At 38.3% G+C, this 26,518-nt stretch overlaps 1 protein-coding gene across 1 annotated transcript in view; it reads left to right on the top strand.

Moving 5' to 3' along the window:
• atp2a2a (ATPase sarcoplasmic/endoplasmic reticulum Ca2+ transporting 2a) overlaps positions 1 to 26,518 on the top strand; it is a 37,961-nt gene that overhangs the window by 1,261 nt on the left and 10,182 nt on the right. Inside the window, exons 2-8 of the mRNA XM_024276266.2 lie at positions 1,169 to 1,186; positions 1,266 to 1,348; positions 4,501 to 4,605; positions 7,611 to 7,749; positions 23,498 to 23,578; positions 23,827 to 23,912; positions 24,949 to 25,413. Of these exons, the coding sequence (XP_024132034.1) occupies positions 1,169 to 1,186; positions 1,266 to 1,348; positions 4,501 to 4,605; positions 7,611 to 7,749; positions 23,498 to 23,578; positions 23,827 to 23,912; positions 24,949 to 25,413 (977 nt within the window). The remainder of the gene's footprint in view (positions 1 to 1,168; positions 1,187 to 1,265; positions 1,349 to 4,500; positions 4,606 to 7,610; positions 7,750 to 23,497; positions 23,579 to 23,826; positions 23,913 to 24,948; positions 25,414 to 26,518) is intronic.

The raw sequence follows: 26,518 nt of genomic DNA on the forward strand, positions 1-26,518 counted from the left end.
AAACTTTAAATTTAACTTAAAAACAGCTAGCATAATGCTAAAATATTAGCTAAACTCCAAATTAGCCAAAATAAATGTTAGCCCCGCCCCAAGGCGCCAGATGGGGCCAAAATTTTTAAAATTTTCAGATTTGAAAACGAAAAATTAAGAGTTGAAAGTGAAAAAAGTGCCAAAAACCAATATTTTTTTCATTTTGTTTTATTTGGGTTTCAAATAAAATTGGCCCAATTTAGCTCCATACCTTATGGGTTGATAAACACAGTGAGAGTCCCAATCAGCTCCAATTTATTTTTGAGTTGGATTCATGTATTTTTGGAATTATCTACCACAATGGGTAAATTATAACAGTTTTATTTTTAAATCAGTGCTGACATCACACTACCTGCTACCACAACATTGAGCTGATTCTATGTGACACTAGGTGTCTTTTATTTTGAAAGGAAATCATGTGAACTTCAGTCAAAAATGTTAAACTATTTCATATTTACAAGCGACGGGTATTTTCTCTTCATATTTATGTTTCATTCACGCAAAAGAAGTTAATTTTTATTTATTATAATGGTAGCATTGACATAAATACAAGTCTGTGTTTTATTTTTCTAAAAGATGAAGATGCTTTATGGGTTTTGGTCCGTGAAAAAATGACCCGAATGGCTCTGTGAGAGTTGAAGGTTGCAGACTTGCATGTAGATAAAAAGACAAAGATGGTAGGAAAAAAACTGCAGTTTGCAAGAAATTGATTATTAACTTCTTGATTGATTTTATACCTTTTAACCAACATAATCTTGTTCATGTTTGTGGTTTTCAAACGATACCTCAGTTGCTTGATCGATTTTCGATACGTATCTAATTTTTACATCCCTTGTCTGCGATTATTCCTTCTAATTGTGTAATATGGTGACAGGAGTCTGAGATGTTGCTCCTCTTGCATAATCCATCATGTCCCTGGAAGCCTGGTCATCCCGGCCCCTCTCCCCTTCCCCACATCCCCTTTGACCCTACAAGAAGTTTGTACAAGTGAACCCACAAATTTACTTTTAAAAAACAGTCTTTTTTCTCTAAGAACCAGTTCAAGAATGTGTTAAAAATAAAGGACAGACTGTAAGTATCTGATCTTTCCCTTCTGTTTCTCTGTTGGTGCGTCCCCTCTGTGGATTGGTCTGCACAGAGCTACCAGCAGAAGAAGGTAAGTAAGCGGCCCGGACACCGCCACCGTGCTGCCAACGAGTTTCCTGGACTGTTTTAACCCTCCGCTCTGTCTGCAGGGAAATCTCTGTGGGAGCTCGTCCTCGAACAGTTTGAAGATCTGCTGGTTCGAATCCTTCTCCTTGCTGCGTGCATATCTTTTGTAAGTTTTATTTTTTGGTTGCACCCAGAAATGTTCACTCATGAGTTCAGCATCCCTCACGCTGCATCTCTCTTATCATTTCCTCATCTCTGCGTGCTAAGTGGCGCCTTCCCTGTGTGTTGACAATGCTGAAGTGCAAATGATTTAAAGTTTGTAGAGCAGCGATGAGGTTACACTCACTTAGTCAAGAGCCTGACAGGTGGCCGTGCTTGTGGCTCATCTGCGGAATGGTGACAACATTAGGAGCAGCGTCGAGTTTCTTGTGCTGGAAGTCCTTCGAGTCGTATTGCTTAGCAGTCATGCCATCCCTCTTGAAGTGACAAATGAAGACGAATGTCTGGACTGCTTTGGGTAATCCTTTAACCCAGGAGTGTCAAACTCAATCGCACAGGGGGTCATAATCCAAAACACAATTTAGGTCGCGGGACGAACAGGATAAACATTTATTTAACACTTTAAAACGACATTTTTAAAACTTTAAAACCATAACTTTTTAACTTAATTATAAACTAGATATTTAGCATTACCTGTGATAATGCTAGTGTGAATGCTGTAAGCTGAATTTGGCTGCTGAATATGCTAGTGCTGATAGCTGAAGATGCTGAAATTGATAGCTGAAAACACTGAAGTTAATAGCTGAAATCGCTGAAGCTAAAAGCTAAAAACGTTGAAGCTGATAACCAGCTAAAATATTAGCTAAATGCCAAATTAGCCACAAAAAAAAAACTTAGGTTAGCCAAAACAGCTAGCATGTAGCTGAAAAAATAGCTAAACTCCATAACAGCTTAAAAACCTAAAAAAAGCCCAAATTATCAGAAACAGCTAGCATGTAGTGAAATATAAATGAAATTTTTTTAGTAAATGCCAAAATAGTCCAAAAAGCTAGCAGAATGCCAATTTTTAAAACTTTAAAACCGTAACTTTCTAACATAATTATGAACTAGATATTTAGCAATACCTGTGATAATGCTAGTGTGAATGCTGTAAGCTGAATTTGGCCGCTGAAGATGGTAGTGCTGATAGCTGATAGCTAGCTAAAATATTGGCTAAATGCCAAATTAGTTTTAAAAAGAACAAGAAAAAGCTAACTTAGGTTAGCTAAAACAGCTAGCATGTAGGTGAAATATTAGTTAAACTCCCAAATATCCTGAAACATCTTAGTAAACAAAAACACTGGACTTAAAGGGTTAACTGCTACTTGTTAAGGTTGCAGCTCTATTAAGACGATGAAATCAACATTTTTTCAATGCTGGTGATCCCACGAACGGAGTGGTTCCTCCTCAAAGGATCCGTCTTTGCATAACAAATGACCCCAGATCACCATATGGCTCGGGAACACTTGATAAGCAGACTTGAGCGGTGTTTGCGTCAGTGCATGTGAGATGGTATGTACTGTGCAGGACCCGGTCAGGTGATACAGAGGTGTCGGAGGCTGTTGGCTGACGGGAACAGAACACCACTCCTAACCAAATTTGGGCCCTCATTCATCAGTGGGAGGGCTCTTTGTTGGACTTGTGCACCCCTCCGTGGGTGTAACAATTCATTTAACCACGATTTGATTCATGGTTCATTTGGAACAATCCGATTTATTGACCTAAAATCAATCCAAGACATCTTTAGTCTTTGTAATGTCTCATAATGTCTTTTTTTTAATGATGGATTGATCCTTTTTGCTGATATCACGCGTGTTTTGTCCTCACTGATGGTCATTTTTACGTTAAAGTACCATGTCTCAAGCCAAAAGGTATTTTCAATATCAGTATCTATTTATTTCATTTTGAGACCATTTTTTAATTGTATAGGTGGATTCGATTTATAACCTCTACTTAAAATCTTACCTCAGACCGATCAATCTGATGAAGTCCAAGTTTCAGTTTGAGATCATCAGTGGTGGAATAAATGCTTCTTTTTTCTCTGGACTTGGTTGGATGGATGGACCGAAACTCTCTGGAACAAGAAGGAAAAGTTCACTTTTCTGGTCTAAAGAGTGAGAATGTTGTGGTTTGTGACTGGTTGCCACAGCAACGATTACTCTGACCTAGTTGGACTAATCACTGCCGACTTTAGATCAACATGAAAATTAGCTTTTTCAGACATTTAGGTTTTGAGATTTTGGTTAAGAATGTAATAATCATAATTAAAACACCAGAAAAAGTCTTAAAAAGTCTTGAATTTTGATATCTGAGCCTTAAAAAATGGTGCTTCTTGAAACTTTTCCGTTTCACATTTCATATAAAAATTATGTTTTTTCACCACCATTATTTTTGATGAAATTATGTAAGAAAACAGCGTGGAATGCTCACCACATGTTGGAAATAAGACCCCTAAAGCACCAAAAACCAGAAAGATTAGAAGCTTCATTTTTGATCATAAAATGGGAAATACCGACTGAGAAATTGGTCTTAAATTTAACGTATGTGATACAGCAGCTTCTCACAACAGGAGCCCCAAAATAGTTCCTTCTGCCTGTGCTGCTGCTTTAAAATAAAGTGTTTCATTGGTTAGTGGAAATAAAATGACATTTTGGTCGTTTCATCAAGAGGCTAAAGCAATTAGACGATTAGGTAATTCAGAAGCAAGTGACTATCATTTTATCTGGATAATTGATTACAGGCCTGGAACGATGTCCAAACTGTTTAAATTCATTTGCCTTTTTATGGCTCAACACAAAAGGCCTAATGAACGGGACGATCCTATTATGGGATGTAAGCATCACGGCCACCTTTACCCGGTGTGTTTCACAGCTGCTCTGCTTGAGTTACAGCGGTTGAGAGGGTCTGATGTCTGTCCCGTCCGGACACACTGATCTTTCCGAGGCTGATTGCTTTATAGCGTTAAAGTAGATTGCCTAATTACATGTGACGCACAGAAACATTTGGGGACATTTATTTTTATAAGAACAGCTAAGTAACCTTGTGAGGCCTGATTAGAAGATTCAGGTTTTAATGGGTTCACTCAACCTCGGGCTAGCAATTTTTGGAGTTTCATATGTTGCATGGATGCTTAAAAAAATCTCAAAATGATCGACGGAGGTCCAGAAAGATGAAAGTTTATTCTGTCAGTGAACACCTGCACTCCCTCAACAAACCCAAACTCTTTATAGTTAGTCTAAAAGCTGGAAAAAAGAAGTTCTAATGCTCTTTTGTTTTTAGGTCCTGGCCTGGTTTGAGGAGGGAGAAGAAACCATCACGGCGTTTGTGGAACCTTTCGTCATCCTGCTCATCCTCATCGCCAACGCCATCGTGGGAGTGTGGCAGGTAAGCCCTTCATGTTCATTTCCTTAATTTCCTGAAATTTTTAGGGGTTTTTCTGTATTTAAAAAAGTCAAGATGCTTTAAAAATAAACTCCAATCATTTTTTTTATGTTTTTAAAAAGTGTTCCCAGTGTTCTTTTAATTACGATTAAGCCGTTTTTAGCCATAATCAAAAAAAGCATCTCGTTTTCTAGGACATAGTTTCTGCAGAGCGGCAGGAGTTCATTACAAATTGGTGTCTGAGTTATGAGCAGGACTGTTGGTAACCCCATCCCCACTTCCCATCCCCATACGATAACATGCTCTCCTGCTACTTTACACCCCTACTCACAGGCTAGCATTACCGGTGCAACAAAGATTGTGTGTTCACCTTTCGTTATATCCCAAACATTTGGTTTGGAAGAGTTTTAGGAAGGAGTTACACCTGCTAACCTCTGTGTGTTTGTTGATGAGAAAGAAAGGGACCAAAAAACAAAATTAGAATTTACTCCTTTAATAAAAAGTTGGATCAGAGATTCCACAAACAGATAAAATAATTAAAGTTATTTAAGGTTTAAGTTATTTTATTCTGGAATAATATTCCTGCATTTTTATTATTCATAATTATGTTAAAAAGTTATGGTTTCAAAGTTTTAAACATTGGCATTCTGCTAGATTTATAGGCTATCTTAGTATTTACTAAGATTGTTTAGGATGGTTTGGAGTTTGGGTAATACTTCAGCTACATGCAAGCTTTTCTGGCTAATTTTTTTTGTTTGTTTTTGTTTTTGTTTTTTTGGCAGTTTTGGAGTTTAGCTAATATTTCAACCACATGCTTGTTGTTTTGGTTAATTTAGACATTTCTTTTTAAGTTTTTTTCGGGCTGTTTTGGAGTTAGGCTAATACTTACATGCTAGCTGTTTTGGCTAATTTTGGCTTTTTCAGTTTTTTCAGATTTTTTGAAGTTTAGCCACTTTTTCAGCAACATGGTAGCTGTTTTGGCTAACCTATGTTTTTTATTTTTGGAAATTTTTTTAGTCTAATTTAGCACTAAGCTAAAATTTTTGCTGGCTATCAGCTTCAGTGATTTCAGCTTTCAACATCACTGTTTTCAGGTAAATAAATCCTCAACCGTGAGTAACAGTGTGTTTAGCTATCACTTTCAGCATCTTCAGCAGGTAAATTCAGCTTTCAGCATTCACACTAGAATTATCACAGGTAATCCTATATATCTAGTTCATAATTATCTTAAAAAGTTACGGTTTTAAAGATAAAAAAATGTCGTTTTAGATTGTTCAGTAAATGTTCATCGTGTTTGGCCCGACTTAAGGTGTGTTTTGGATTTTGGCCCCTTGTGCGATTGAGTTTAACAACCCCTGCCATACACACTCACCTTCACACATAGGAACAACTTATAGAGTAACCGGCACAAGCAGACCCAGACCAACACATTTTCATCTCCATGTCGTCACATGTTGACGTTTGGTCAAGACCCCTACGCGTCACTTTTTGAGGTTTTGGGTGTCCCCAACTTGTCGTTTTTTTGACATGCTGGCTGTTCATAAAATCAAGGATTCTCAACCCTCGGGACGCTGTACCGGATGCAGTACTGAATGTGGTACCCGATGCACACTGGTCCTCTGTACTGGCATCCTAACCCAATAATGGTACCCTGACCTTAACGCTGTACTGGTTCTCATCTGGTATCGCATCTGTTACCATTTAAAGTTTGGGTACTGCTGCGCTACGCGTTGTGGTACTGTACCGGTTGTGGTTCAAGACGTTGAACCACAACCTCCGTTCAAGGAGGTTGGGGACCCGTGACTTAATGGGAACAGCCAGCACATCAAAAAACGATGACCCGGGGTCACCCGAAACATCAAGGGAGTGATTGGGAGCCCCCTTGTGGCTACATAGGTGGACAATAGCGTGAAGGGTCTTGCCCAGTGACCCATACTGGCTACTGTGATTCGCTCCCTGGGAAACAAACCCTGGTCTGATCCAGATTCCAGCTCAGATGATGAAAACAAAGATGTTCATGGATCTATTTGTCTACATGTGGATATATCAGAAATACTCTGAAATGCATTTTAAGCTTAATATTCCTTATATTTGTCCTCCATCATGAGAAAAATCTCTAGAGAACATGTAAAAACACATTTCCTGGAAGTGGATCTTTAATCTACTGCTGTGTTAATGTGATTACTTGAGACATTTCCAACAGGAACTCCTCAAGGAATAAATTTACTGCAGATTTCAATGAGACGAGTGAGCAGTGCCAGCAGATCAGCTCATCCAGCATAGCTTCAACAGAGGGAAGTTCCCGTCCCGGTCGTGTGCCGCGCAGCTCTCAGCTGCGGTTGATCTTTTTCTCCAGCTAATGCAGTTCTTATCTAGCAGGTTACTCAGCATGCACAGTGACAGCCTCCTGGATAAAAGCGTCTGCGAGACGACAGAAATGCAAATGAAAGCGGCGTCAGCAGTGAGGGCTGACGTTGTTGACACAAAGGCTGCTTCAGTGTAAACGCCAAGGACAAATTTAGAATTTGATTTCTGAAACGGGATTGATGGGTAATAACACGACATCAGTTTGACTTTACTGAACCTGAAGGTGAATCTTGTTAGAAAGTTATTTTTACTTCAAAGGTTTCCTGTTGAATATTAATAGACGATGTGAGGAGTCCATTTATGCATGAGGATGCAGGCAGAGAGCACTGGAACCCTGCAAAGTGTAGAAAATAGTCAAACTGGTACAGCGGGGGTGTCAAACTCAAGTCACAGAGGGGGCTAAAATCCAAAACACACCTGAGGTCATGGGTCGGACAGGATAAACATTTATTAAACACTTTATAAATGTATAAAACTTTTTAACATGATAATGCTAGTGTGAATGTTGTAGCTGAATTTGGCTGCTGAAGATGCTGAAACTGATAGCTAAACACACTGTTACTCACGGTTGAGGATTTATTTACCTGGCCAAGAGCATGCAGTTAGGCGGATAGATCTAAATCTCAGCATCTCCTCAACAGGAACGTAACGCTGAGGATGCTATCGAGGCTCTGAAGGAGTATGAACCCGAGATGGGGAAAGTGTACCGGCAGGACAGGAAAACTGTGCAGAGGATCAAGGCCAGAGACATCGTTCCTGGGGACATCGTGGAGGTGGCTGGTAGGTCATTCTCTGTTCTATGCTCTCCATACTTTCTCTCATACTTCTGTCATAAAAGAAGCATCAATGTTGGGTTTTTCCATCTGTTGTCATGGGATGTCAAATGCAGAATGTGTTTGGCTGTGCCTCAGCTGCTCTGGGCAGACCGTAAAAATTCAGGAATGTTCACGGTGTACATTTAGTGCAGGCGCAAATCTCTCGATCCCCACGAGTCGCTGCAGAGGTGACTCACTCTGATGTATTTTAAGATATTCCTATTAACCCATTGTCTCTAAGGGCTGCTGTCCTACCAGTGTGTGTCTCATCCTGAGAAGACGTGCTTTCCCTCCCAGTTTCAGCCAAGCATCCTTAGGAATCAGAGTTTGTACTGGATGAATGTATGGGTCCTGTAAAGTGCTGGTCTTATCTTCAAACTGTGGTTGACCTTATACCACTGAGGTGATGCACAGATTTTCTGTGCATAGCTGCGCCGGTTATATTTAGCCGTAATAGTCTGCTTAGATTATGGAATGCTGTATTTATAGAGGTACTGACAATGGTGAAGATGACAGGTGTCTGGTCGGAGCCCGTGTGCGCCCCTCCCAACCTGCTGAGGGGACATTGCTCCACCAGGACTCTTTAGTAACCTTGACGAAAGCACACAGAGATGGATTAAAATATGTGGAAATACCTTACATATGTGCACCATTTGCAAAACAAGTGGAGCTTACATATTCAGCTCAGAGAAAGTACTGATTCAGATACTTTGAAAAACTCTTGAGGGTCTCTCCGTCAGCAACACCCGGCTTACTCCAAAGCAATAACCCGAGCAGGAAGCAGAATTTGACATTTCATTCTGTAGTCGGGCCGAGCTCATCAGTTCTACTTACTTCCTAAATCCCTCAAATATCGTTTACAACGGCTTCTCCTGTCTGAGTAATGCTTCAAAGTGACCTCGCGCACGCAGAGGAGGCGGGCGATGACGCAGAGGCTGGCTGGGCTGAGATAGAGGACGCTGGAGATGAGCTCTTTGTGGGCGCTCGCGCCGTGAGGAGAATCTCCAGCAGCCAGTCTGTGCCAGCGGAGCACCTCATGTGGCTTCAGCGGCTCCTTCTGATCACTTCAACGCCAGAACTAGGAAAGAACGGTCAAATGAGATTAAGGGGAAATGTATTCTACTCCACACTTCAGCCGTCTTTAGATGGACTGATCTCGATCATCGTCGTTTTGATTGCTCCTCAGTTAGATATGCTGGACATTTATGATAAAAAAATGTTTTTGTTATTTATTAATGGCACTTATTTCTAACTTGTATAATTTTGACAAAATATATATTTATTTAGAGTAAAATATGAAGTTATTTAAGGTTTAAGCTGATTTATTCTGGAATAATATTCCTGACTTTTTATTATTTATACTTATGTTAAAAAGTTACAGTTTTAACGTTTTAAAAATTTTGGAGGCTGTTTTAGAGCTTAGCTCTTATTTCAGTAACATCCTAGCTGTTTCAGCTAATTTAGGCTATTTTCAGTTTTTTTGCTATTTTAAAGTTTAGCTGTTTTTTTTGGCTACATGCTAGCTGTTTTGGCTAATTTAGGCTTTTTTTTTAGTTTTGGGGAACTGTTTTGCAGTAAAGCTAATATTTCAGCTCCATACTAGCTGTTTGGGATAATTTAGGCTCTTTAAAAAATGTCTTAGGCTGTTTTGAAGTTTAGCTAATATTTCAGCTATGCTAGCTTTTTGGTATAATTTAGGCTTTTCTCAGCTTTTTAGGCTAGTTTTTAGTTTAGCTTTTTTCAGCTTCATGCTCTCTGTTTTGGCTAATATAGGGATTTTTTTTTGTTTGTTTTTTTTAGGCTAATTTGGAGTTTAGCTAATATTTCATCTATATGCTAGCTTTTTTGGTTAATTTAGGCTTTTCTCAGTTTTTTAGGCTATTTTGAGTTTAGCTTTTTTCAGCTACATGCTAGCTGTTTTGGCTAATTTTGGCTTTTTTAGTTTTTTTGGCTGTTTTGGAGTTTAGCTAATATTTTAGCTACATGCTAGCTGTTTTAGCTAATTTAGGCTTTTTTCAGCTTTTTTTAGGCTATTTTGAAGTTTCGCTATTTTTCCAGCTACATGCTAGCTGGTTTCGCTAACCTAAGTTTTTTTGGTTGTTGTTTTTTAGACTAATTTGGCATTTAGCTAATATTTTAGCTGGCAATCAGCTACAGCGTTTTCAGGTATTAGCTTCAGTGATTTCAGCTTTAGCGTTTTTAGCTGTCATTTTCAGCATCTTCAGCTACAGCACTAGCATAGCATCTCCTATGTTAAAAAGTTACAGTTTAGTTTAGTTTTAGAGTGTTCAATAAATGTTTATCCTGTTTGTCCTGCGACCTAAGGTGCGTTTTGGATTTTGGCCCCTTGTGCGATTGAGTTCTCCCTGCCTTACATAGTACTTTGTTTTCCTTCCAGCTGTCAGTGTGGAGTTACGATCCGGCAGGATTAAAAGTTTTTAGATCTCAGACTGTTCCCTCTTTTTTTTTTCCTCTCTCTGTGAGGATGTGGTGTTTAATGGCTCATGTGGGGGGCAGTATGAGGGGAGGATCTGCTACTATGGTCCTAGACAGAGATGGCCTTATAGGGAAGAGCTGTGTTGATAGCCATCCCTCCCCACCATGCTCTGTGCACAGCAACCCTGACCATCAGCACCCGTCACTAAGATTCCAGACACCACGGATAGTGTGTGGCATTTAATGTGGTCTGGCAAGCGTCTGTTGTCACTGAGGGACTGTCTTCTAGCAAAGACTACCGACTTGTCATCAAGACCCCAAGAAATGGTTGCATTTTGCCAACCTGTGAGCATATAGAGGTCAAAGCGGTGGCACGTCGGACCTTCAGGCAAATGAAACAATGATTCTGAGTAGGTCTGAATCTCGTGAACTCTTCACCTCCGTAGGTCCATTCTAGATAAGCCCTCTAGACCAACAGAGCGCCGCTTCCTTCGCTGCGTTTCATGCTCCTGGCCGCGGGGAATCCATGCTATGCTGTCTGGTTATGGATGACACGGTGAGAGGTTTTGAAAAAAGACGCCGCTGCTAATCAGGCTGAACTTGAGACATGGGTGGAATGTGAACTTCTGACCCACTCCCAGCACATGTCTCCACTTCAAGCCGAGCACAAGTGTCTACATGTTGACACCTTAAGATCTTACATGATTGGAAATGTTTTACAGACCTCCTCTTGAAGTCCAGAGGATGTCTCTAATTACATAGGATGACAGAAAGGATCTATCATTTGTAGACTTTACATACGTCTGCAGGAATTCAAATGTGTGTTTTGATGCATTTGACAGGAGCTGTCGTGTTTTTGAGGCTGCTGTTGGTTCAAATGGGAATTTACAGTTTAGTGAGACAGTAGGTCCACAGAAAGAGAAGATTTAAATTCTGGTTTGAGTTACTTTCTGTGGGTGCAGGGCTACTTCTGATCGGAAGGTCACAGGTTTGGTTCTCACCTTGTCTGTCCATGTGTTGAAGTGTCCTTGGGCAAAACACTAAACCCCACATTGCTCCAGTAGTGCAGGGGTCATCAACCTGTGGTTCAGGAACTGGATGCAGCTCTTTTACCCCTCCATAGTGGCTCTCTGGCTAAAGAAGAATAAAATAATAGTGATTTTTAAAAGTAAGGCTTGCTAACTTAGCATTGATTTAATTTATTTTACTTAAGTTTATTGTTGAGGTGAACCTATAAGATAAACTGTAATGGTTTTTATATCCCTGCTAGACATGTTTTTCCTCCAGAATACACAGATTACAAAAACCTTGGTAAAAAGTCTGATCTTTTCTGATTGTGAGTTTATTTTATGACTTTAAAGTACATTTTATCTTGTGCTGCATAATAGAGCTGCCACAAATGATTATTTTAATAGTCGACTAATCACTGATTATTTTTTCTGATTAGTTGACTAATCAGGTCATACGCAAACTGGATGTAAAGCACACATTCTAACCATCATTAGCTTTAGACTAACTAAAAATAAAGACAATAAAGATGATAGTTTATTAAACTTTTAATGACTCGTACTTTATTATTTTATGATATTAAAACAAGATTAAATCAAATGAGACCATCCATCAAATTCATTTTGACAGGTGCCCATTATGACGTAACAGTTGAATATAATTTTTATATAAAGGGTTATACGGTCAAAGGTCACCTGTCAAAATGAGTTTGATGGAAAGCATATTCCTGATCTCTCCGATGAGGTCGGCATCTGAAACAAGGAACTATTTTTCACAAAAGATAAAGTTTTGGTCTCACTGACTCAAATAATGAAAAAAGTGTATTTTTTGGGGCTCAACGCTCACAACTTTTTTCAACTTTACTACACTCTGACTCCATATAATATAAAGTAATGACTAATCGACTATTAAATTAGTCGTCGACTGTTTAAATTGAATGAATTAATGAATAAATGAATGAATGAAATGGTTTATTTCTAGCAATCAGGAATGATACATGAAAAAAAAAGTCACATAAATTACATCTAGATCGCTTGAAAGGGAGTGGGAGGAAGCGAACTTATATAATCCCATCCGTCGATTAGTCGTCGATTAGTCAACTAATCGTGGCAGCCCTATTGCATGACAATGGTTAGTAGCTATTCAGAGGGGAGTGACTAAATATATAGATTTGTGTATTCTTCATATACGTCTTCCACTGGATCATTAAACAATATTTTTTTATGTTTATGCTTCAGTTAACAGCTGTAGTAAGTTGGAAAAATGCTCACCAAAGTAAACCTAAACTACGAGACAAAATGTCATTTTTGTCTGGTGATGTTTACGAATACATTTGCTTCGCTTGAATGTTCCCGTCTTTTATTTTGAAAGAAAGTCAAATGAGCTTCTGTCTAAAGTAAAAAAGGACTTTGATTCCCATTTATCTTAACATTCATGTATTTATTTGCGCCCCAAAATAAGTATAATTCATATGTATTAATAAAAACCGACAATGTAATGATGTAAAGTAGTTTAAAATTTTCCGAAAAGGAAAAAAAAGGCTTTGCAGCTTCTATTAGGTTTCTATTGGTACCAAATAGACCCAAATGTCTCTTTTACTGGCAAAGGTTGCAGACCCTTGCATTAGCGTGTGTGCCCAGATGAAAAGGACTGTAGCTTGAAGTGCTTTGAGGCTTCAAGGAAGGTAATAAAGTTCTAAACAAATATTTGCCATTTACCATTTGTTTTGCACACATGTGGTTCACCTGTATGATAAATACTATTAGAGGTCAGACGAAGAAAGAAAGAGAGTGTAGTATACACAGTAAACCTAACTGGGACGTGTATCTGTAGAAAGTGATGGAGGATGGCCTTAGACCACAGGCGTCTCTTCACGACGGGAAGGTCGACCTTTTGTTCACCTGCCATCAACACACCCGAGCCTCGTGACCCCCCCAATCCCTCCCCAGCACACAACAGGTGCAGCTGCCAGACCCAGCCAAACAATTCCAGTCAACTCCCTCCTCCATTTGTTGTTTTAAGGTCCTCAGCGCGGAGAGTCACATTGTGTAACCAGGTGGACGGTTTGTTCTCTGTAAAAATGTAGAAATTCCTGAACAGACAGATGGAAGAAGATGTGCCTCTGAAGATGTTCTGACTGCAAGAGAGATTTAGTTGACCTAGATGATGTACACTTTGTTAGGAATATAATACCTGTGATAAATCTGCAGTTCAAACGACTCTTTTAAAGACCATTACAGCAGGAACTTTTATGTCGTTGGCTCATCTCCATGTCAGGGATAGGTGGTGGAAGGCAGGAACGCAGGAGACCACGTTTGGTGATGGGAACGAAAAACATTTAATAAATGAAACATGACAAAAACCCATGGAGAACAAAACTGAAGAACAGAGCAGATGACCTGACTGAGGGTAATTAGCTGAAATGAAGACAGCTGAGGATCATGACAAACCTGGAACTGATGGGACAATTCAGAACAGAGCATGACCAAAACCCATAATGTAACTGACAAAAACCAAAGTCCACAATCCTCACACTCCACCTCTTTAAAGTAATGATCTGGTACTAGAAGTCTCAGAAGTATCATTCTTTTTGTGTTTTTGTTTCCTCCTTTGGGACAATTGAAATGCAAATATACAATAAAGTTTGTGTTTCTAAATGCTATCAGACAGGTAACAAACTCAATGACACAGGGGGCCAAAATCCAAAACACACCTTGGGGTCACGGGCCGATTAGGATAAACATTTATTGAACACACAAAAACCCTACATTTTTTAAACTTTTAAAAAGTTATATTTATAATAAGTACAACAAGACAGGAATATTATTCCAGAATAAATCAACTTAAACCTTAAATAACTTTCAATATTTTACTCTCCATAAAAATATATATTCTGTAAAAAGTTAGTTGCTACAATAAGTTAGCAAGATAACTAGAAAAGTTGCATTACCTGCAATAATACTAGTGTGAATGCTTTTTACTAAAAGTAGTCGCTGAAGAACCTGAAGCTTTTTGCTGAAAATGATGACGTAATTTACTTAAATTGCTGAAGGGATTTGCTGATATTTGCAATGTTAAATTTTCTAAAAGACTGGAAAATCTGTTAAAGAACTATGAAAGAGCGCTGAAGTTGATTTAATTCTGAAAAATATGTAGTAAAATTGCTTAAAAATCACTATTTCATGCCAATTTTGCAAAAAATATTTAGCGGGTTGCTAAATTATGAGCTACTCCAAATTATCCCAAAAAACCTTAGTAGATGCCAAATTAGCCAAAAAAAGTTAGCGTGTTGCCTAACTACTAGCTAAACTCCAAAATAGCCTAAAATTCCACAGTAAACGTAATTTGCCAAAAAAGTTAGCTTGTAGCTAAAATAAAAGTCAAACTCTAAATTAGCCTAAAAAACTCCAGTAGATAACAATTTCGCCAAAACCATTAGCCTGTTGCTAACTTAGAAGCTAAACTCTAAATTAGCCTAAAAAACCCAGAAGATAATAAGTTAGCCAAAAACATTAGCATTCTGCTAAATAATTAGCTAAACTCCAAATTAGCAAAAAAACTTCAGTAGATGGGAATTTAGCCAAGAACGCTTGCACATGTCTTAAATTCTAGCTTAACTACAAAATAGCCTAAAATTCTTTAGTAAACTCAGTAAACTTTTAGCCTGTTGCTAAAATAGATACTAAACCCTAAATTAGCCTATAAAAACCTCAGTAGATAACAAATCAGCCAAAAACGTTAGCATTTTGCTAAAATACTCGGTAAACTGATTACCTATATATTAGGTAATTAGCAAAATCACCATAAAAGCCGAAAACAGCCCATGAATGTATATAAAGGTTCTTGCTAATCTACTTAAAATTTGAAGACTTTCTCATTCGTTCCCTGTGGGACATATTTTACTCAATATTTGACACGTGCTACAAGAGTTCTGTTCCTCTGTGTCTCCGCTGAACGTTCTCTCAGGTCACGTTCTGCTGTCAGACGGGCTCCTCGCAGTGATAAAACACTCCGAGGAAGAAGGGTTGCTCAGTTTTTAAACAAAGTTCACTAAGTGAGACAGCAGTCATGCCTTTTTGAAAACTACTACTACGTTAAACAACCAGATCTTGTGCATTTACCTGATGAAGAATATTAGTAATAATAATAATTTTAATAATGTAGTGTTTTAAAATACAACAAAGGGTTGAAATGGTGAATATTTCTTAGATGAGCACATGCAAACAAGTGATTTATTTCAACAATAACAATTATAAGACAGGACTGCTGTGGGAAAAACAAGTTGTTCCCTCTCCTCTTCAAGAGGAAGCAGGAGGTTAAGTTGGTGTCAGGTGCTTGACGCTAAAACGAATCCCGTTATCGCAGAGGTTTTGTCTGTTTGTTGTTCGGAGCATGCGAGTGGCGCGTTAGGACGCCGCCGAAGAGCAAGGACGTCAGCAGTGATCTGAGAGAGGCGGGTTGCTGCTGTTCATCAATCTGGGAAAGGTTTTAAGGTTATTGACCATCTCCAAACAAACTGTTTGGTGAGAAAGTCTTCACATGTGGAAACGTTCAGAAAAGCTGCTCATTCTCAGAGGAGTAGACTGTCCCAGCAAGTTCATCTCAAGGTCAAAACTCTGAGACTGAGCTGGAGGCTTTTATTTTACATGTTAAAGTTGTAAACAAAAAGTGTTAACATGTTTCTATGGAGGACATCTACAAAGAAAATTCAAATTAAAATTACATTTTTCTATTTAAAATTCCTGTGATGCAGAAGCTTCAATCAGTAGGCCACATTTTGTTTAGGTTGGGGGTTTGAGGGGTTTAAGCTAGGAGGAGAAACACTTGGATCATGGGAAGTGAGGGTAGGCTTACCCATAGCCCAGAGGGGAATTTCTCCTGCTGCTCTGCAGAAACTATGTCCTAGAAAATGACACATATTTTTAAAATTTTGGCTAAGAACGGCATAATGATAATGAAAAGACCACTTTGAAAATAGATCAAAAGATGATGGGAGTGGGTCTTTCATTCAGTTCAGGTAAACAAATGATTTGGATGAGGTGCTGGTACTAAAGGAACAAAAAATCCATTTGGTTTGTTTTAAAGCTTATTGAACAAACTCTGGAAAACATCTGAGAAGATGCTTTAATGGGAGGTATTTTGCATAAAAGCCCCATTTGGAGTTTAGCTAATATTTTAGCAACATGCTAACGTTTTTGGCTAATTAGTCATCTACTGAGGTTTTCATAAGGTAATTTAGAGTTTAACCTCAATTTTAGCAACATGCTAACGTTTTCGACTAATTTAGTTTACTGAGGAATTTTAGGCTATTTTGGAGTTTAGCTAGTATTTAAGCAATGTGTTAGCTTTTGTTTTAGCTAATTTGGCATCTACTGAAGTATTTATGCTACATTTGAGTTTACCTGATATTTTAGCAATACGTTAAATATTTTTTGCTAATTTGTCATCTACTGAGGTTTTATAGGCTAATTTAGAGTTTAGCTTCTATTTTAGCAACAGGCTAACGTCTTTGACTGTATAGTTGACTGTGGAATTTTACTGTGCTATTTTGGAGTTTAGCTAGTATTTAAGTAACAAGCTAGCTTTTTTCCTAATCTGACATCTACTGATGTTTTTCGGGCTAATTTGGAGCTCATATTTAAGCAACACACTAAATATTTTTTGCAAAACTGGCATGTGTTAGCGATTTTTAAGTAATTTTACTACACATTTTTCAGAAATTTAGGTCAAATTCAGCACTCTTTAATATTTCTTTAATGACATTTCCAGTCTTTTATCAAATTTGCAAATAGCTTTTGCATTTTCAGTAAATCCCTGCAGCAGTTAAAGTTAATTGCATCTGCATTTTCATCAAAAAGCTTCAGCATCTTCAGCGATTCAGCAAAAGCATTCACACTAGCATTATCAAACATAATGCAACTTTACTAGTTTAATTATGTTTTAATACCAGAAACTAATGAAAAGTTTAACAAACTATCATCTTCATTGTCTTTATTTCTAGTTTGTTTAAAGCTAATGATGGTAAAGATGTGTGCTTTACATCCACTTTTCACATGACCCGATTAGTCGACGAATCGGAAGAAATAATCAGTGATTAGTCGACTATTAAATTAATCGTTTTTGGCAGCCCTACTGTCCAAATGTGCTCATGACAACTATCATAACCGCTGCAGAGGCAGGGATTAGTGCATTGGGTCCAAAGCTTACAGGAAGTGACATCATCAAACAGGACGGCAATAAAGCGGCTAAGTCCACAACAGCTTGTCTGAAAACGAGCTGCAATGGTAGCTGTGTGCACGGTTTGGGGTTCAGAGAGAATCCAACATAAAATGCAAGAGGGTGAAAGTAAAGGAAGAGCGTACACATGAAGAATACAGCCAGAAAAGTGTGGCACACGCTGAACCATTTCCCCAGTTTCCATCCATTTGGAGGCTGAATTGGGTCACAGTAATTCCAACGCACCCAAATTGGCCTTTTCCTTTGAGACGGGCCTTTTATGGCTCACAAGCGGTCCGTTTCCTTTTCTTTGGTCGGTTCTCCCGCTCGGTGCCTTCTGTGATTGCAGCTCAGCTTTACTGCTTTTGGTGGCACAGCAACCGTCCTGTAATGAGCTGCTGTTTAGTTTACAGAATTGCCTGGTTACCGCCTGCAGAAAGAACCAACTGCCGAATCGTCATTTGGGCATTAAATGCTCAGAAAGCTCTGTGCTGTCGCAGGAAAAAGGTTTAAAGCTGCTCAGAAATCCTCTCTACCTGTTACAGTTTTGGTTTTTTTCCTTCATCCTGTTTTTGCTGGTTCTTTTATTCCTGTTCAGTGCTGGTGGTGTACTCGTCTGTGGATCTATGCTTTTCTAAAGCTCCAGTTACCACTCAGTGTGTGCTTGTTTTTATAATGACTGCTTCTGTGTGGACGTCTTAGTTTGGCCCCTAATTCCTTGGTGGTTTCACCCGAGCCTGTTAGTCCAAACATTTACTAAGCATGTGGTCTTTATTAATTGGTTACTTCCTTGGTTTTTTTGCAACAAATATTACTATTTTTTTAAATCTTCTTGGTTCTTTTTGATGTAGGTCTGTTTATGTACCAGTTTGGGTCAGAGTTCCACCGGACCTTCTGAGTAGAACCAGTAATAAATGCTTGTTTTGATAGTTGGACAATACATTTACAGTGTTGTTGGAGATTCTTCAAAAATCTTAAATTCACCCTGATCAAAACTGTGTTTTGAACATGTTTTTCTGATGGCGTAGGACATATATTAAGCCCTCCGGATCATTTTATTTAACTGTTATTATTTGGGATGATGTTATCTTGTTTAACATTTTTAACATGTACAGTTTTGACAAAATATATTTTTATAAAGAGTAAAATATAGAAAGTTATTTGAGGTTTAAGTTGATTTATTCTGGAATAATATTCATGCCTTTTTATTACTCATAATTATTTTAAAAGTTACGGTTTTAAAGTTTTAAACATTGTCATTTTGCTAGATTTTTGGACCATTTTGGCATTTACTAAGATTATTTTTAGGCTTTTTTGGAGTTTAGCTAATATTTCAACAATATGCTATTTGATTTGGCTTATTTAGGCTTTTTTTTTAGTTTTGGAGGCTATTTTAGTTTAGCTATTTTTTTCAGCAACATGCTAGCTGTTTTGTCTAACCTAAGTTTTTTTTTTTTGTTTTGTTTTTTAGGCTAATTTGGCATTTAGCTAATGTTTTAGCTGGCTATCAGCTTCAGCGTTTTCAGCGATCAGCGTCTGCATTTTTTGCAATCAATTTCAGCATCTTTAGCTTCCATATTCAGCTTACAGCATTCACACTAGCATTATCACAGGTAATGCTATATACTATACATCTAGTTTGTAATTATGTTAAAAAGTTACATTTTTTAAGTTTTAAAAACATAGTTTTATTGTGTTCAATAAATGTTTATCCTGTTCGACCCACGACCTACGGTGTGTTTGTTTTTGGCCTCTTGTGCGATTGAGTTTGACACCACTGATCTATGGTATATTACACATATTTTTTTTTTTAAAGGCCCAATGTGTCAGAAACAGGCAGACAGCTGGATCCAAGTGCAGCAGGTTTATTCAGCACAGACAGGGCAACAGGCGTGATGCACAGCTAAAAGTCCACAACACTAAATCAGGGTCAGGCAGGCAGGGGTCAGGCACCAGCATGAGAGCCTCAGAGGGAAACCAGAGTAGTCAGAATCCAGGCGAGGGTCAGGCACGGCAAGGAGTATGTCACAGGCTGAGGCAGAACGGTGGTCAAAGACAGGCTGGGGTCGAGGCAGGCTTAAGCAGGAACAGGATTGAAGGAGGTAACGCTCAGAAATGCAGGAGTACACCAAAACAAGACTTCGCACCTGAGCACAGCCTGAAGCCTCCTTATAAATGTTTGTGGTGATTGTAGAATGAGGGACAGCTGGTGAGGTCTGGGAACAGCAGGCAGAGGCTTATGGGAAATGGAGTGAAGATGAGGCTCAGGAGAGTTTCAGAATTCAGGCGATGGCTCCCTCTGGTGGTCTGAGGATAAAACAGACTGATTCATGACACAATGTTTGTTGAGATATTTAACATGTTCTTGTAGCATTTTTTCTAATGATTGAGGACATTTATAAAATAATTTGAGCTTAAAACTGCATTTTTGAGTATTTATTTACTCAAATTGTTGTGAATCAGGAGCAGATGAAAAAATACTGTTTGTAAAAGCTCTCAATTGTAACATAGAAACTCAGATGGGCAGGCTAAAGTCTCTATGCTCCACTATAATTCTGATACATCCACTTGTAGACAAATAGATCCATGAACGTCTTTGTTTTCCTCGTCTGAGCTAAAAGAGCTGGAGAGTTCCGATATTGCTCACATTGTTGTTGCACCACTAATGTTAGTTTGGGTTTCTATGGGCTGTAAGATAACAAGAGAGTGTGCAAACAAATGGACGATGGGAAATAAGCTGAGGCTTACTTCCGCGCCAACAACTCGGAGGTGAATTTTTAACAAACTACTTCAGTCTGCAAAAACTATAACCAAGAAAACAACAGTTTTTGTTTTATTTTGGCTAAAATGCAATAATTGTAATTAAAATAACGTGAGCGCTTTTACAATAGATCAAAAGATAATCGGAGTGGAACTTTCAGGGAAAATGGGTTCTTATGGGTTAAGAGAATGAAGCTTAAAATTCAATTTCTGAGTATTTCTTTATTCAAATTGTTGTGAATCAGGAGCAGACAAAAATGTTGTTAGAAAAAAACTTGTAGGTGTGACAAAGAAGCTGCTACGGCAAGCCATAAGCTCACTGCTCCGCTCCATTTTTATGCATCTACTTTTAGACGTCAGTATAGAGAGCTCCATCCAATATTGCTCGCATCCGTAATGTTATGACGGGGTTGTGAGGGGCTGTAAGCTAGTGGGAGAGCGTGTAAACAATGAGCTCTTAGCAAAGGGAAGAGGGGCGGGATTGAACTGTTCTAATGAACTCCTGCTGCTCTGCAGAAACTACTGTATGTCCTAGAAAGCTACAGATTTTTTTTTAATTTGGGCTTAAAACGGCATCATCTTGATTAAAGGCCGCTGGATACGCTTATAAAATAAAAGATGACCGTAGCGGGACTTTAGATATCTAACATTTTCTTTACTAAGATGGTCAGTTATGTTCTGCCAGAGGACTGAAGGGAGAATGGTTGTGACATTGTTCTCCTATTCTGGTTTGTGAAATGGGTCATAGTCTTTAATTCAGAGTCGTTTCAAACGATTATTTTAATAGTCGACTAATCACCTATTATTTTTACCAATTTGTTGACTAATCGAATCATGTAGAAACTAAATGTAAAGCAAACATCTTAACCATCATTAGCTTTAAATTAACTAAAAACTAGATATATAGAATTACCTGTGATAATGCTAGTGTGAATGCTGTTAGCTTAATTTAACTGGTGAAGATGCTAGTGCTGATAGCTGAAGATGCTGAAGCTGATGGCCACTAAAATACAGTATTAGCCAAATGCCAAATTAGTCTAAAAAAATGAAAAAAAGCCTAAGTTAGATAAAACAGCTGGCATGCAGCTGAAATATTAGCTAAACTACAAATTAGTCTAAAAAAAATCTGAGTTAAACTCCAAAAAAGCCTAAAAAACTGAAAAAAATCCTAAATTAGCTAAAATAGCTAGCATGTAGCTGAAATATTAGCCAAACTCCAAAATAGCCTTAAAAACTTTAATAAATGCTATAATAGTCAAAAAAGCTAGCAACTTTATAACACTCTGACTCCATAAAGTATAAAGTAATGACTAATCGACTATTAAACTAGTTGTTGACTATTTTAATAGTCGATTAATCGACTAATCGTTTCATCCTTAATTTAGAGGGAATTGGAGACGCTTTTGTGGCCGCTAGTTGCAATCTATTAAGCTTAATTTGCTTCCTCTGCATGTTCAGTGCTCTTCGAAGAGTTTTTATCACAATTATTTTCACATTTGAATTATTCAGAGCATCAAACGAGTTTTTGTGGTTTTAAATGAGCAGAGATCTGTGTCTGAGTGATGTCTAAACATGCCTGGGACGATGTGAAAACAGAAGCATTCGATTTCATTTGCTATTTTTGAGCAGAACTCGCCTCACCCCGCTATGGTCACACCCACCTCCGCTCAATCTGAACAATGAAACAGAAACGGTCAAAGTGAAAAACACAATCATATACATGTATAATAATTTAAAGAAGCAATAAACCATGATCCAAACACATCTGATTGATTTAGCTGAAAACAAAGAAGCTTAAAGCATCGATGTTAGACTGTTCCAATTCAAAGTGTGGACCTGAACGTAAATTTATTGCTGTGTGATGACCGTGAACTGGCAGTTTGTCTTGTGAAAGTTTATCTAGAAGATAAATCTGTTGTGCACAGGAGGCAGGAGTGGACGGTGAAGGGAAAGAGTCCTAATTGTCTCACTAAATGACAGTTGTGCACAACCAGTTATTTGGTTGAGGAGGCAGACAGGTTTAAACAGCTTCTCTTTACTCGAGAGGATAAAAGGACGCTTTCAAAAGAAGTGTTTGTCATTAAAAAAATGACAGTCACATGTAATCCTGGGATTCCCAACTATTTTTTTCCACATTTATGTGGTATTTTTTGTCTAGAATATTAGAATTCAATAAAACCCTAATATAATTAAGGATTATTTATATGTATGCAGAAATATTAGGTGCTTTTGATTTACTTTGTTCTTCTTTTGACCTCAGTAGAATCACTAAATAATGACCTTGACTTGTTTTGAAGGTCGAGTCATCCTCTGAGCTTTTACCAAGTTTGTTTTTGTACGTTTGACTTAATTAATGAATTTATCTTCATGTTTTCATTTGTAATTATTTGTGTGTTCTGCACAGAGGTGTAGTGGTTAACGCTCTCGCCTCAGTAAGAAGGTTCCTGGCCTTTCTTTGTGCAGATTGCATGTTCTCCTCGTGTATGGATGGACTTGCTCCAGATTCCTCCCGCAAGTCCAAAAACATGGTTCATTTATTATTTTTATTTGACATTTGTCACATTATAGAATTGATGGTGTTTCAAATGGCTGGGTTGAAAATTAGAGATTGATTTAACCCATAAAGTTAAAGTCTGCTAGCTTGATGCTAACGTGTAATGAGATTTCCCATAGGATGGCTAATGCTAACGCTTGGTCGACCTTAACATACATTACTGACTAAATGAACATCTTTATAAACTCACAGGCATGAACTCTCCAAACTCTTTTAAGGAAATATTTTTAAAGTAACCATTTGTGGTTTAAAACATAGTTTTTTGCTCATTCATTCTTCTTTTTCTAAAATAAGATGAACTGCAATAGCGCGATCGCCACCTAGTGGCCAAATTGAAACGCCCTCCAGGAGAAGCAGAACAATTGTTGGAGCTTCTCCGTTTGAAAATCCATGTTACACTGTATGTTATTAACTATGTCAGTATGTGAACCGTATCAGATTACTATGAATGTCTTCAAAACGCATAGGAGATACTGATGTATTTTTAAACAAATGGGTCTAGATGTGTAAACTCAAACTTGAATCAAACCAAGAGGATCGAAAGAATAAAAAAAAAATGGAATTGAATCAAATCAGGCTCTGGTGAATCATATCAATTCTGGCGATATCCAGCCTTAGTGTTTCATAAATGAAAGTGAATTGTATTTTTTTGTTTTTGTGAAGTCTATGAGTCGACAGTCAGACGTCAGGATCTTCACTCGCTGCTTCGTCCTCTGATCGTGACTGTGTGTCATTACAGTTGGAGACAAGGTGCCTGCTGACATTCGCATCTGTTCAATCAAATCCACCACTCTGCGGGTTGACCAGTCCATCCTGACAGGTGAGACCGCCTGCTGACCACAGCAATCAAGCTCCTACTGAGACACGGCTACGCATCTACATCACAGCTGCTGCCGACAGCACCGGGACTTTCTGTTTTCTTACATCCTGACTGACGCATATCGTTTTAAAATGTTACAGTTAGGGATTTCAGTTTATCTTTTATAAAGCTAAAGCTGTGATCTGTTGCTGCCTATTACTGTTGAACTATCGAATCCAAAAGGACTTTTTCTGTGTGTTTTTTCACAGGCGAGTCCATCTCAGTCATCAAACACACGGACCCGGTACCTGACCCACGAGCAGTCAATCAGGACAAAAAGAACATGCTCTTCTCTGTAAGTGCAGCTATTTCCTGTGATCTTGTTTAGGAATATTGCTGCCACAAACCATTATTTTAATAGTCGACTAATCGGGTCAAGCGCAAACTGGATATAAAGCGCACCTCTTAACCATCATTAGCTTTAAACTAACTAAAAATGAGATATATAGCATTACCTGTGATAATGGTGTAAATGCAGTAAGCTGAAGTTGGTCGCTGAAGATGCTAGTGCTGATAGATGAATATTCTGAAATTGATGGCTAAAATCTCTGAAGCTGAAAGCCAGCTAAAATAGGAGTTAAATTCCAAAACAGCCTTAAAAACCAAAAATATTGGATTAACTCCAAATTAGCCAAAAAAAAGCTGAAAAAAATACTAAATTAGCCAAAATAGCTAGCATGTGGCTGAAATTTTAGCCAAACGCCAAATTTGCCCAATAAACTGAAAAAAATACAAAATTACCCAAAATAGCTAGCATTTAGCTGAAATATTTGATTAACTCCAAATTACCCCTATAAACAAAAAAAATACTAAGTTAGCCTAAATATCTAGCATGTAGCTGAAATATTAGCCAAACTTCAAATTAGCCTAAAAAAAAAAAGCTTAAATAAGCCAAAATAGCTAGCATTTAGCTGAAATATTGGATTACCTCCAAATTACCCCTATAAACAAAAAAAAAAATACTAAATTAGCCCAAATAGCTAGCATGTAGCTAAAATATTTGCTAAACTCCAAAATAGCCTGAAAAACAAAAAAGCCTTAATTACCCCAAATAGCTAGCTTGCAGCTGTAATATAATTTTAACTCTAAATTACCTAAAAAACTGAAAATCTTAATAAATGCCAAAATAGTCCAAAAAGCTAGCACAACGCCATCATAACTTTCCACTTTACCACACTCTGACTTCATATAATATAAAGTAACGACTAATCGACTATTAAATTAGTCGTTAACTATTTTAAAAGTCAATTAGTCTTCGATTAGTCGACTAATCGTGGCGGCCCTATTTAGGAATATGTTTCTTTAAAGATGTTTGTGACCCATTATCTCAGGGCACCAACATTGCAGCGGGGAAAGCTGTGGGTGTGGTTGTGGCCACTGGAGTGAACACGGAGATCGGTAAGATTCGTGACGAGATGGCGGCCACAGAGCAGGAGAAGACGCCCCTGCAGCAGAAGCTGGACGAGTTCGGCGAGCAGCTGTCCAAAGTCATTTCCGTCATCTGCATCGCCGTGTGGATCATCAACATTGGCCACTTCAACGACCCCGTGCACGGCGGCTCCTGGATCCGCGGGGCGGTCTACTACTTCAAGATTGCCGTGGCGCTGGCGGTGGCTGCCATCCCCGAGGGGCTTCCTGCCGTCATCACCACCTGCTTGGCGCTGGGCACTCGCCGCATGGCCAAGAAGAACGCCATCGTCCGTAGCCTGCCCTCAGTGGAGACACTGGGCTGCACCTCTGTGATCTGCTCGGACAAAACCGGCACCCTAACCACCAACCAGATGTCGGTCTGCAGAGTGAGTCCCAAACACGCAGACATGATTTCAGTCTTAAAGACCCACTCTGATGAAAACTGTGTTTTTGTATTATTTTTCTCGTGATGAAGGACAAAAAGAGCTCAAAATTAAGCTTAAATTTGCGTTTCTGAGTATTTTTTTATTCAAATTAGAGCAGATGTAAAAAATACACTGGGCGGGCCACTAGCTCCATTCTGATGCATCCACTTACAGACAAATAGATCCATGAAGGTCTTTGTTTTCCTCGTCTGAATCTGGATCAAAGTTTTATGACTGGATTGCTCACTGTTTTTGTTGCACTGGTGATAATAGGTTGGAGCTGTAAGCTGGAACGTGTAAAAAAATGGTTGACAGGAAGTGGGGGTGGGCATGCTCCGTGGAAATGATCCCTCCTACAACTCGGAGGCAAATTTTTTAAAGTACTCCTGCTGTTCTGCAGAAACTATGTCCTAAAAGCAACACAAGTTGTTTGATTTAGCCTATAAAACATTTACACTTAAAATACATTAAGAGATCCTTTGAAACACGTGTCAAAGTCATGGCCCGGGGGCCGAATCCGGCCCTCGGGGTAATTCTATCCGGCCCTCCAGATCATTTTATTTTATTGTTATTAATGACCTGATGTTATCTTCCGCTTATTTCTAACTTGCAAAATTTTGACAAAATATATTTTTACGGAGAGTAAAATATTGAAAGTTATTTAAGGTTTAAGTTGATTTATTCTGGAATAATATTCCTGCATTTTTATTATTCATAATTATGTTAAAAAGTTACAGTTTTAAATTTTTAATAATTGGCATGGTGCTAGCTTTTTGGACTATTTTGGCATTTACCAAGAATTTTAGGCTTTTTGGACATTCTCTAATATTTCAGCTACATACTAGCTGTTTTGGCTACTTTAGGCTTTTTTTCAGTTTCTTAGGCTTTTTTTTAGTTTAGCTAATTTTTTTAGTTACATGCTAACTGCTTTGGCTAATTTAGGTTTTACGTTTTTGAGGCTGTTTTGGAGTTAAACTAGTGTTTGCACGTTAGCTGTTTTTGCTAATTTAGGTATCTTCAGTTTTTTAGGCTATTTTCAAGTTTAGCTAATAGTTCAGCTACATGC

This window comes from Oryzias melastigma, linkage group LG9 (assembly GCF_002922805.2).
Source record: "Oryzias melastigma strain HK-1 linkage group LG9, ASM292280v2, whole genome shotgun sequence".
NCBI classification, from domain to species: domain Eukaryota; kingdom Metazoa; phylum Chordata; class Actinopteri; order Beloniformes; family Adrianichthyidae; genus Oryzias; species Oryzias melastigma.